The sequence below is a fragment of the Fusarium solani genome, assembly GCF_023522795.1.
Source record: "Fusarium solani strain SB1 chromosome Unknown bctg00000012, whole genome shotgun sequence".
In the NCBI taxonomy this organism is placed as follows: domain Eukaryota; kingdom Fungi; phylum Ascomycota; class Sordariomycetes; order Hypocreales; family Nectriaceae; genus Fusarium; species Fusarium solani.
Window position 1 is genome coordinate 1,976,224 of NW_027072146.1, and position 12,755 is coordinate 1,988,978.

Below are 12,755 nucleotides of genomic sequence, written 5' to 3' on the forward strand. Positions count from 1 at the left end.
GCAGTTGTCGGCTGAGAAGAATGAGCAAGGGAGAGCAGGGAGGGTTTTACAGGGGAGGAAGTACGCGGAACGCGTGAATGAGTTGATAAGATAGTGGAGAAGAACACTTTTCTGCCTAGGTACCTACCCTAGAGCGAAGCAAATTCCGCAGAGTTTTCTACTTATTTCTCGCGGAGTATAAAGGATCTCTGGCTTCAAAGGGAGCCTACTATCTAAGAAAATGGCTACTCAAATAAGTATTCACGGCGAATTATTGCAACTCATGGGAAGGATACAACTAGCTGTTCCCAAATTGGACAAGGAATATCGTCCGTGATGATGCCACTTCACTGCCAGCTGAACCCACACTGTCTCCGCAACCAGAATTCCCACGACTCATGAATTGACAACTGAAGGCCCAGTGCAACCAACCCAAGGGGGGCTGGCGCAACGGTAGCGCGGTAAGTCACTTCAAGTGATCCATCTCCTCCAGCATGTCACTAATTCCCTCATTAGTCAGATTCCAGTACACCGGAATCTCCTGAAGGTTAAGGGTTCAAATCCCTTGTCCCTCATCTCCTTACAACTCTTTCTTTTTTTGCATCTTTTGCCTATTGATAGAACGATGGATTCTTAACGGCTCTCGAAGTCAAGTTAGTCATCGAAGGGGGGCTGGCGCAACGGTAGCGCGGTAAGCATCATATGGATCCCATCTCATAAATCACTCAACTAACTCCCCTCATAGTCAGATTCCAGTGCACTGGGATCTCCTGAAGGTTAAGGGTTCAAATCCCTTGTCCCTCATCTCCGATCACCTGTTTCTTTTTTGCCCTTGGACAGGGTGCATTGTCTTTTTGTCCCGTAGCTTCACCCTAAATCCTTGGTGGTTGGTGGGCATAAGTCTACTTGCTTGGCAGTGAAGAGAGAAAAGACTGGATTGTTGATTCTGGGCCGATTACTGGTCCTAAAACAGGGAGTCAATTGTGTTTTTATGTGTTTTTTTTCGGCAGGTAGAAGAAGGTGCCATATTTCCTACGTGAACTAGCCCGTCCATCGCATATCTATGGCTTACAAACGCAACAACCATCCTTAAATAGTGAAGATCTTGTTGCCGAGGAGTGCCAGCATTTATTTTCTTCCACGAGCACCAGCTGGCTTTAATTGGTCAAGGCGTGGACATGGGTGCTCCAGGAAAGGCTTGTTGTCATAGGACCGAAGGGACTACAGCGGCTGGTCCATTCCCAGCCGCGCCTTGATAGAACCTCGCAGTGTTTCCCTTTCCTGTTTCCTTTTTTAGACCAGCATGTCTTCCAATAGGTCACTACAATCTAAACATTACGCTTAGTGCAAAGTCAATTGTCTTGACGGATCGTCGGCGAAAGTGATGCACATAATGACGAAGCTTAAAGGTAAGCAGGAATCTGAAGGCTAGAACGGCATCTATTCAGCGAATCAGGCAAGCTAGTTGGTTACCCAGCCACTCTCCTCTTTTGTACAGCTTCTATCCGGTCCATTCACACCGCTTCCCCATGCCCCGGTGACTGGATAATTCTTGGCATAAATGCTTGATTCCCCCGGCAACGTCATTGACAACGGGCAAGTAAGTGATCAGCACGACCCAGCCTCTCTACCCCTCACGGCAAGGCCATTTTCCGTCCACACATGCAATTTGCGCACTTAGTTCTACACTCCAGCGAGATCCGGTCCTTGGCTTCAATCGCGTGACATTTTTATTGGGGCGCATCCATATATCGTCCTATGCACCCTTATGTACTTCGGAGGTTTGCATCCCGAGTTCCATGCTCAGAGACAAGATGTAACCCTGGAAATTGGCCAGGACCTACAAGGCCTGTCCCTTTTTTATTGGGCCGCATGGGATAGAGTGAACAAACTCAACCGGGGCCCCACGTGAAACTTCCGTTTCGGCCCATTAGCCTGATGGAGAAGTCGGCCTGGTCCTAGTGGGAGAAGCTTAAGTCGTCCGTTGAGGTGGAATAAACCCTCCAGTAGAGTTGGAGCTCGTGTTTGTGCATCTCGTGAGCACTATGCTTGAGCGGTGACCACCGGCTAGCTCAGCCGCTGACAGCAAGTGTATAAAGACAGCCCCCGAGTCTGACATGAAACTTGAGGTAAACGATTCGTTTCAGCATCATCTGCACAATGGTCTCTTGGAACCTCTTCACCCTGGCCCTCGGGCTGTTCGGTTCGGCTCGTGCCTTTACCAACCCCATCCGCAACCCGGGCGGTGGTGATCCTCAGGTTACCTATTTTGACGGTTACTACTACCTCATCTCTACCGAGTGGACCAACCTTCAACTGTCTCGTGCAAAGACTATTGAGGGTCTCAAGACGGCAACTCCCAAGGTCATCTACACGGACAGCAATGCCTCGCGTTGCTGCAATGTGTGGGCTCCCGAGATCCACTACTTTGATGGAAAGTGGTATCTCTATTACACTGCCGGATTGGCTGGAGATAACCTGGACGGCCAGCGCTCGCACGTCCTTAAGGGTAAGTTGTTTGCTACAAAGTCATGAATATTCGCTGATCAATATGCAGGTGGAGCTTCTCCATGGGATTCTTGGTCCTACGGTGCCCAGCTCACCAACGACTGGGGCATTGACGGTACCATTCTTCGCTTCAACGGCTGGGGCAACTACTTTGTCTACTCCTGCATGACTGGAGTCAAACACCAGTCGACCTGCGTCCGAAAGCTCGGTTCCAACTACATGTCAGTTGGGGACCTCAGCATCATCTCCCAGCCCGATCAGTCCTGGGAGCAGTCCGGAGTTCCCGTGCAAGAGGGCCAGAACGCGCTCTACTTTGGCGGCAAAACCTACATCGCCTACTCTGCCAACTACTGCTGGACTCCCGACTACTGCGTTGCTCTGCTGGAGTGGGATGGCAAGACTGATCCCGCCAAGTCTGCTGCCTGGAAGAAGTCCAACGGCTGTGTTCTCAAGAGCGGTAACGGAAGCTACGGAACTGGACACAACAGCTTCTTCAGAAGCCCCGATGGAAAGGACACCTGGATCACCTTCCATGCGACTTCCAACAAGAACGGCGCGTGTGATGATTCGCGATATGCCATGGTTCAGCCTCTGACTGCCAATGCTGACGGCACGCCCAACTTTGGAAAGGTTCAGGCCTTTTCTTATCAATGGGCAGAGCCCAAGGCCTAATGTGCCATTGCATGAATGCCACGATTGATGTGAAAATGAAATCGGAGCCAGGAATGGTGCCTGGCGGATTGATGCTAGTATTTATAGGCAAATATTGAGCATGTACAAAGCTATGCTACATCTATAACTTCCCTTGAGTCAAATTAGTTTTATACAACTTTTGTACCTATGCGATTTTGAACAAACGAAGTGTCGCTTCCTAGCTGGCCCGCAGTCCCTCCCATGTTCACTCACGAGATCGCCATGGCAAGTTGTCCCTTAAAACACCTTGAGAAGTTTCTTGTCGGTGTACAGCAACCTCGAGACAAGTGTGATCGCTGATCCCGTGAGGCACATGACGCCTCCAAAGATTTTGACATCCAGCCAGCCGTTGGTCGAATTTTGAAGAATGGCACCACCAATGGGTGCCATTGTGAGGGCTGGGATAGAAATGGCCAGAAGGAGGACCCCGAGCCGGTAGCCAATCTCGGCTGGAGGGGACACCGAGATGGGAAGGGCACCAGAAAGGCCTATGAAGGCTCCCGAAGCGAAACCAAACATGATGGCGAAACCAATCGCGATAGAGGAGTGTTTGGCGGGGATCCAGACAGCGAACTCGGAGATTCCTGACAGAGCACAAGCGATGATGAACATGTTCCATCTTCCGATTATATCAGCTCCATAGCCGGCGACTAGACGACCGAAGAGACTTCAAGTATAGTGGTTAGCCTTTTGCGAGGTTTGCAGCAACATAGCCAAATGTCAACCTACCTTGCGGCGTTGAAGATGGACACCAAGTATTGGGCCATTTCCTCCGACACGTGCGCCTCCTGAAAGGCCTGCACAGCTAAATAGTCGATAGGAATGAATATCCCATAAGTCAAGACAAAGATTCCCAACAGCAGTATAACAAACGGGACCTCCGTGAAAGGTGCAGCATAACGGCCGGCGGGTATCTTTTTGGGCGCGGGCTTCGTTCTCGGACGGACCGTGAGGATTGCAATGGTTTGCAACCCGAGAATGAGAAATGCTGCTGTTCTCATAGCCCAAGGGTAACCGGTGCTCTTGATCATGCGGCTGATCATTATGGGGAAGATGACGCCTCCGACTGAGGAACCTGTCGCCATGATGCCCATAGCTGCTCCACGCCTCTTGGAGAACCAGGTGGTCATACAGGCAAGTGCTGCATCGTACATAATCAGTTAGCATGAAAAAGATGAATGAAAGAATGCATTTGACTTGCCAGGCGAGTATAGGCATGCAACACCGATGGCACTACACACTCCCTGGGACAAGATGAATTGATAGTACGTCTTGGCCAACGACGCCATCATTAGTCCAAAGACGTGAAGAAGTGTTCCACCGATGATGAGAGGCCTGGGCCCATACTTGTCGAATAGTATGCCAACGACAGGTCCCAAGGCGAACAGGAAGAAGATTTGGAGCGACGGAATCCAGGCAATGGTGCTGCTGGAGTAGCCTTTCAAAGGCCCAACCTCATAATACTGCTGGAAGCTGCCCACACCTGGTCGAAGAGCATATTCATTAGCCTAGCTGAGACTTAGGATGGCAAGTACAATCGGGAGGCCACGGACTGTTGATCCAGCCTGGGCTGGAAAAGGAGCAGCACCAGGCGCCCAGGACGACCAGCCATGCAGCAGCACCGCCATCAGGAGGTCCATCCGGGGGTCCATCGGGACTTGGCTCTCGGGGATCTTCGGCATCTCGCTGAGTCTCACCACCGAGACTGGAATCTGGAGGTGTGTTTTTCAGGTCGTGCATGGGGGGAGTAGTGTTGTCCACGTTGGTCATGGCCAAAACACGAGTGGAAAGAAGACGAGGCAGTGAATAGACGGCAAGAAAGTGTAAAGCGAAAAGCATGTAATTGAGGATGCAGTGAACCTTTTACTTCCTTCTCATCACTGGGAGTCAATTCATTTATACACGTAGCCCCTATGAATCGACACTTTAGAACAGCGGACGATGGGCGGGTGGTGCGGAGGGTCAAGCGGCCCGTGATTGGTGCTGACTAGCGGAGATAGTAAAGGCGGCGGATGGCTCGGAGAGTCTCCTACTCTCTCTCCTTCCCACACCTCCGGCCCTTTCATTGTTCAGTCATCAATCTCCAGCGGACCCTATACACTATGGGACTCCCTGACGGATCTCCAGTTCTCCTCCGCCCGCATCCAGGTCGCCGCCGGGACAAGCCGCAGCTGTCATGCAATTCCTGCCGCCAGCGAAAGTGCGTTAGGACCGCCTCCTCCGCAGCCACATCCCCAGTGCTGACGCAGCGAACAGGAGAAAGTGTGACCGCCAAAAGCCTTGCTCTCATTGTATAGTGAGTTATTCCAAGCGTGAGAATGACGGAGGATGTTGAAGCTTAGGCGCAATACCTTTCAGAAACGACATCTCGAGTCTACATGTACTTACACCGATTCCTCGTCACTATCTTCTGCGTCTAGACAGCCAAACATCGTTTCCCCTGCTACGTATGATAGCAGTCCATCTGCTAGCGAGCTAAGCGGGCTTGCAACGCCCAGAAGTTTGACCTCGGTCCCATCACCAGAGGCCACGAACCTGCACTTGACCAGGTCTGGAACCGGCTTCAAAGATTCGACTCATTGGACAACTGTTCTTAGCGGTGTGACAGAGACCAAGGACCAAGAGGATCCGGTCCAAGCAGAGACTGCATTTGACGATGGCTCATCGCCCCTTGACCAGACCGTCCGCCTTTTCGAAGGGTGTAAACACGTCACTCACCAAGAACTTCTCGATGGACTGCCGCCCAGGAGAGAATCTGACGCATTGATCGCATTCTACTTTCGGGCTCAGGAATATCGATGTACGTAATAGGGAAAATAGTGTACCCTCACACGTCCCTGCTGACTCTTTACCGAACAGCTGCGATACACCCGTCAGAGTTCTTGAAGAGGGTAAGTCTTCGCCCATACCATCAAGGACCTGTTTTTGCTAACCACAGTGGTCAAGTATAATGAATTCTGGAAGGATCCTAGCGCAGCTTCCGTCTCCTGGCTTGGCCTCTTGTACAGCATCTTCTGCCTCACCATACAAGTTCAGAGTCAGCAAAGCTGCCTCTCAAAAGCCCAGGGAACCGCCGCGTACCCCTCGCAATCTACAGAGATGCCAAGGATACTAGTCTACAGAGAAAAAGTTGTCCAATGCCTTATACAAGCTCAGTTTGCCAAAGGAGGCCCGGATATCATGGAGACCCTTGTTCACTACATCGTCATCGAGAACAACCTGAACAAGGACTCCAACATCAGAGTGTGGCTCTTGATGGGTAATATTGTTCAAATAGGTAAGTCTCCATCAGATCCGCTTGGTTTGGGGTCTGCTAAAAAAGGTTTGGGCAGCCATTCGCATGGGCTACCATCGAGACCCTCAGCACTTCAAGTCCTTATCCCCATACCAAGGAGAGATGAGACGCCGGATGTGGGCTATGATATACTCGCTCGACACAGGATTCGCAACCCAAATGGGCCTTCCGAGTAGCATCAAGCACTCGCTCAACGACACCACGCCACCTCGAAACCTACAGAATAGTGACTTTGACGCTAGCTCGACTGAACTGCCGCCGCCGAGACCTATCGACGAGCTTACCTCGAGCACTGTGATCATCGCAAAGTTTCACGTCGCCGTATGTATGGGCGTTGTGTCGGACATGGTCTCTAGTCCTCACGCACTCGCCCACGAGGACATTCTGGCGGCAAATGGGAAACTGGACACGACGTATTCAAGCCTTCCTGGACCGTGCCAATTCCGTCCCATATCTGAGTCACTGCTGGACCCCCCGAGCGTTGTATCTCAAGTAAGCAGTATAGTTATTCCTCAACGTAGAGAGAACCCGAGCTGATGAGATCTTGTTCACTCGGAAAGCGAATCAACTTTTACATGCACTACCAGAGAGCCAGAATTCTCATCAACTGGAAGTTTCTTGGTACGTGCAAGGAACCGACTGACAGCGACCAGTCCTGGAGTATCGTCATCGAGGCGGCCTTGGAGATCCTACGACTGCAGCACCTCATGGCGGAGGAATCAGAGGTCCTAGATTCGTCCAGGCCTACTGGCATTCCTGACTCTTGCTTCATGAACAATGGCTACTTTTTAGCGGCCAGCGTCGCATGCTTTATAGTACAGCATCGCAATGACAAACTGTCGCCTCAAGATTTGACCGAAGTACGGAGCCTACTGGAAAGAAGCCTCGCCATCTGGAGTAGCACAAACGACTTTTCCAGAGAATCAGGCAAAGTAGTCATGGCTCTGAGAGTCGTGCTCGGAAAGCTAGATGGACCTGAGTCTCAAACGAGCGAAGGTCAGAACCCAACACATCGGAACAAAGATCCGGATCTGACAAGTCTTGCAGTACCCGATTATGGCAAAAGTAACATTCCGTTTTCTAGTTTCACTTCGTTCTTCGATGACCTCCCTTTGATGATGGCAGACGCTGACAATGCGATCTTTCCTTCACTGATGGATCATTGGCCCCAGGGAGATGGGAGTATGTAGATCCCCTGTTTGAGATCAGACACAAGAGATATCAATACCAACAATAGAGGTCCTAGCCTGTCAAGTGTAGCCTCGCCCACTGCAATCTTCACAAGACACTCGATAAACTCCCGACCCACGACAGTTCCAACAGGTAACCATGACGACTCTGGTCCCACCGCACTCATCACAGTCACCGCCGTCACAGTCACCGCACTTTTGTCGCAACTCGCCCGAACCATCGCACCCTTGACATTCTATAGTCACCATCGCGCTTCCGTTGCAGGTGGAGCAATCTGCCATTGTTGTGGGATGGAGTCTAAGAAGGGTCAGTGATTTCAGGGGCGAGCGGAATAGACCTCACATTAAGCGTTGTTTGGGTCAAAGATATGAGTTGAGAAACGATTGTTCTTCTGGCATGTCAAATTTGTTTCGATCAGGTCCTGTGCTCTGCTTTTGTAGTGATCTTATAGCAGCTCAAGCAGTGAGGCTGTCGACGTCACATGCAATGAAACTCTGCGCTTTCATCGCACTCAGCCGCGATTATCTTGAACCCATTTGCGATTCAAGACAGGTCGCTTCGCGTTACGCCCGGTCTCTTTAGAGATAACCCGAGCATATCATATAGACAGGGCGGAAGGTTGCCGGTACCTGAAAGAGCATCATGCCTGTAGTGTGCACATTGCCCCGCCCCAACCATGGCAAATAAGTGGTCATGTGTGATGGATAAACCATGCAGCATCTTGCACTTTTGCCCCGAATGGTGAACTTGGGCAAAAGTCGATCCGCAGGGCCTTGATAGTTGCGGGCTTTTTGGGAGACAGGAATTGGCAGCTTGGAAAACGGGATCCCCAAAGAATTTGGAGAGCCCCATTCCCGCTTTTCCCCGCATGATATCCAGGTCAGCCTCACAAGCCCCCCTGCTCTCGGAGACCAAAAATGGTAAGTCCGGGTCTCCGAAACCTGTTAGCGTCGACGGGGCTGGCTCCAAGATCATCACCAAAACACGGCTCTTGGTGCCCGGCCACGATATATCTAAAACTCCACTGTGTGTTGAGCTGTCTACTTGTTAGATTGCTAACAATTCCATCCACCGTGAATGCAAAGGTAAGCGATATTATGAGACTTTGGAATGACACCTGCCAAGTTCGCTGCTCCATCCAGACGACCGAAACGTTAGATAATCTTGCTAATCTAGCCTTCGACCTACTGCTGACTCCTCACATCAGCCTTTCGCAAGTACAGGGGGGCTTCTCGAGCTTTAGTTAAATCTGAGTTTAGTGTTTTAAAGGTACTCGTTGCGACGCGCTCTAACGATGCGTCCTCGATGTCGCACAAGGAAACAAATGCGCCACGACTGAGAAGCAGCTCAACCGTTGCCAGACCAATTCCCGATGCACCGCCAGTAACGGCATGGACTTTTCCATTGAGAGACATCCTAAGTGGTAGGTTCCGAGAGATATAAAAATGAGCTATATCTATGCAGTTCTAGATTATTCCCATCCCCTTTGAGACGGACATAAAATGCCACGGAAATCACCCAGATCAGTAATTACGACATCTCCGACTCGATGCAACATGAGGCCAGGGCTCACATCGGTTCGACGCCCGAACCCACAGATAGCTCGGAGATCCCAAAGGGGTAAAGTGTCAATGAAGCTCAACATCTCAAAAGCACAAATCCTTTTCATTTCTGTCTCATACTATGACTTCCCTTATACACAATAAACAAGATGAACGAGCATCAAGTTGAAGAATACCAAAGAGAGGAGGCCGTTTTTGACGGGCTTCTCGTCGACCTGGACGGGACGCTCATCGACTCAACAGAAGCCGTCGTCAAGCATTGGGCAGAGTAAGCGATGACTTGGGGCAGAGCTGGGTCTCTCTGACATCTTTCAGTGTAGGAAAGAAGATCAACGTCGATCCAAGAGTTATCCTCGAGATGTCGCATGGTCGTCGCAGCCTCGATGTGCTGCAAGTCGTTGCGCCAGATTTCGCCACGTGGGACTGTATGTCGCCATGATGACCTCAAAAACCCATGTACTTAGCTGACTGCTTTTAGTCGTAAGGTCCATTGAAGGCGTGATTCCGGTCAATCACGGTTACTTGGCCAAAGAGATTCCAGGTGCTGTCGACTTTACTTTCTGCTCTCGCCGCGCATTCTGTGCCCTGGGCTCTTGTGACGTCGAGCACCCTACCACTCGTACAACAATGGCGGGAAACGCGGAAGCTACCACTGCCGACGGCGCTAGAACTCCTCGTCACGGCAGAATCTGTGGAGAAGGGCAAGCCAGATCCTACTGCTTATGTGCTGGGGCGTGAAAGGCTCGGCATGGTTGACCAACGGTTTGACATACTTGTCATTGAAGATAGCCCCGCGGGCATTGCGGCCGGCAAGGCAGCGGGCTGCAAGGTTATCGGCTTACTAACTAGCCATACGTATGAGCAGATTGCGTTGTCGGCTCCCGACTGGATCTTGCAGGATTTGCGGTCTCTGAAGATCTTGCGAAATACGAATGGGAAGGTGGTGGTTGAGATGTTCCTTGTGAGGAATGAAGTATAAAAAGGGTGGCAGAGACGCAAGAGCGTTAATTGGAAGAGTTGGGAAAAAGCATATTAAACCATTCTAGGCTACAGGGTAGGCCTTTTTTTTTTTTTTTTTTTTCGTAATACTTTTACATCAGCTACTTCCATCCCACTCGCACTCTACCTAACTCGCTTCTTACACCACCATGACCGCCCGACCGTGACCCCACGATCTAAGGTGTCAACTTCAACTTTCATATCCTTCCATTGGATCAGAACCTCGTGGTCAAAATGCAGCCTGACGGCAGCGGCGATGTACCAATGACGGCGACTTTCCGCGTCAGCACGACCAACGATTTCCTCCCCAACTCCCCGCTCATCCGTTCCAATCGAAGTCGCCTCTCGTCCAAGGCCTGCCGCATGTGTCGGGCGCGAAAGGTGAAATGCCATCTAGGCGACAACTCTAGCGAACGTTCCTGTCGTGCCTGTAGGCAAGCCAACATGGAATGTATCTGGGACACGACAGACGGGCGGAAACGACGTAAACTGCATGCTAGACATGAGCAGGTGGCGGGCAGTAGCACTGAATCGCATCCACCTCGGGCTGGCGGATCCCCGACAGAGCATTTGCCATCACAAGTAAACGCAGAGACGGGGACTGCGAATCAGCTTATCTTACCAGATCTTCAAAGCGATCCCCCAAGTTTATTTGGGATTGGCGACCCTACAAATTCGTTCGATCGCGGCCATTCTCCAATGCCAATGTCGTGGCCCCAAGCAGGAATTTTGGACATGGGCAATGAAGGCCTAGGGACCATGGCCACGTCGCCAGCGTGGCCTGCTGTTGAAGACTATCTTCTGAATCTCGACGCCGTTACTTTACCAAGTGATCGTGACGATTCAGACTCGATTGCCATCCCCGCCGCAAAGGCGCGACCAAAACAAATTCGTCTCCGCATATTCCGACGATACGGCCCAACGGCGGTGGCTCCTGGCCTGAAACGACTCTCCGTCGCTGTAGGAGCGCGTCATGATTGCAGTTCAGGGCCACTGTTGGAAGACCTGGGTGAAGTAGATATGTCCATTAGCACGCAACAAACGCCATCTTCCGTCACTTCTTCGGGCTGTCGATCTGATGTGGTACCAGATTGCTTCTACGGACTACCTTTCGACACGGTATATCGGGCCCTCGATATCTTCTTCCAGACCTTTGGCGGCCATTTTCCTTTTCTCAACAGACATATCCTTGCAAGCCACGTCCGTTCGAGGCAGGCATCCAAGTTCCTCATTAGCTCCGTCTTGGCCCTGACGGCTCGCTTTTGCCCGGCCGACATGTTTCAGTTGACGACAGACAGCGATTCGGAATTAGGCCATGAGTGGCGGACAGGGGCACAGTTCCTCAAAGCCGCCAAGGAACAACTCATGTGTCTCTTGGCGTTCCCTGCACCCGACGTGGTTGCTGGGCTCATCATCCTTTCCTGGGCAGAATTTGGAAGCAACAGTGGCGAAGGGGGCTTGTGGATGTTCTCAGGCATGGCCATCCGCATGGCCCAGGACCTCGGCCTTCATCGTTCTGACACGACCGACCTCGATCCGCGAGCGGCTTTCTATGATCACGCTCCGCCCAGTCCGAAGGGCATTCGCGTTCCCACTGACGAACAGTCTACTCTTCATCAACAAAAGTCAAGACTCGTCATGTTTTGGTCTGTCTTCACCCTGGACGTCTATGTCTCCCTGCTTATGGGACGTCCGCCCACCATCAGACGTGCCGAGATCGAGGTGCCGCTCCCAACCTCAGATGATATGAAGCCGGTGCACCTCGACTTTGACGGTTCTCACAAGATGTGTCACTTCATCTTTCCTGCAATGGCACGTTCCATGTACGTCTTTTCTGAAGCTGTTGAGCTATTCAACCTGAACAAGGGCGCCGAATCCACCTGCCCCCTTGAAGAAATCGACGACCTTGAGAAGAAGGTGGTACAATGCCACAAGCAGCTCGACGCTAGTCTTCTCTTCAGCACGGATACTTATAAGAAGTCTTTGAGTGATGGACATGGCGGTCTCTTTTTGATGCTCCACCTCTACTTCTACACCTTTGTCGCACTCTTATCAAGCAGAAGATCTCAATCACTTATTACATATGAGAGGAGCAAGAGATCTGCCCAGGTTGCTTGCCAAAAGATCTTGCAGACTCTGGCGATTGTTGAAGCCATCGACGATAAGGGGTACACGGTGACTCCCTTCCTGGCATATAGCATCTTTGTCGCAGCGTCCACGTTGCTGGAAGACATGGAGGTTGACACCGAAGGAGCTGGCGATTTCATCACTGCAGTCGATTTTGCCGATGTTGATTTTCTCAGCCAGAAGCTCCGCGAGATGTCTCGTTTCTTTCACGGTGTCAATGCAACCATTGACGCTATCCAGCTGAAGAGGCGAGGCCGGGGACCCGACAGCAGCAACGACACGGAGGACGGGGGAGGTGCGGAACGTCACTCCGTTCTTGAGCTTCAAGACGGGGGGTATTTATCAACAGGTACACAATTCCTACAGCTTCTAACGAAGGATACCTGAGCCTTTGATATGCA

At 51.3% G+C, this 12,755-nt stretch overlaps 3 protein-coding genes across 3 annotated transcripts; 2 read left to right on the forward strand and 1 right to left on the reverse strand.

Moving 5' to 3' along the window:
* Window positions 1-2,139: 2,139 nt before the first annotated feature.
* MRS44_016681 (uncharacterized protein) lies at window positions 2,140-3,159 on the forward strand (the record flags this gene model as incomplete). The annotated part of the gene is made up of 2 exons (XM_046282005.2): window positions 2,140-2,488; window positions 2,537-3,159. The coding sequence occupies 2 exons, from the start codon at window positions 2,140-2,142 to the stop codon at window positions 3,157-3,159; spliced, it is 972 nt and encodes a 323-aa protein (XP_046130733.2).
* Window positions 3,160-3,417: 258 nt separating this feature from the next.
* On the reverse strand, window positions 3,418-4,950 carry MRS44_016682 (uncharacterized protein; the record flags this gene model as incomplete). Its single annotated transcript, XM_065618134.1, has 4 exons — window positions 3,418-3,847; window positions 3,910-4,321; window positions 4,418-4,663; window positions 4,716-4,950. The coding sequence occupies 4 exons, from the start codon at window positions 4,948-4,950 to the stop codon at window positions 3,418-3,420; spliced, it is 1,323 nt and encodes a 440-aa protein (XP_065474206.1).
* Window positions 4,951-9,377: 4,427 nt separating this feature from the next.
* MRS44_016683 (uncharacterized protein) lies at window positions 9,378-12,741 on the forward strand (the record flags this gene model as incomplete). The annotated part of the gene is made up of 5 exons (XM_065618135.1): window positions 9,378-9,496; window positions 9,544-9,653; window positions 9,707-9,847; window positions 9,897-10,189; window positions 10,447-12,741. 5 exons carry the CDS (start codon window positions 9,378-9,380, stop codon window positions 12,739-12,741), a joined length of 2,958 nt encoding a protein of 985 aa, XP_065474207.1.
* Window positions 12,742-12,755: the final 14 nt, after the last annotated feature.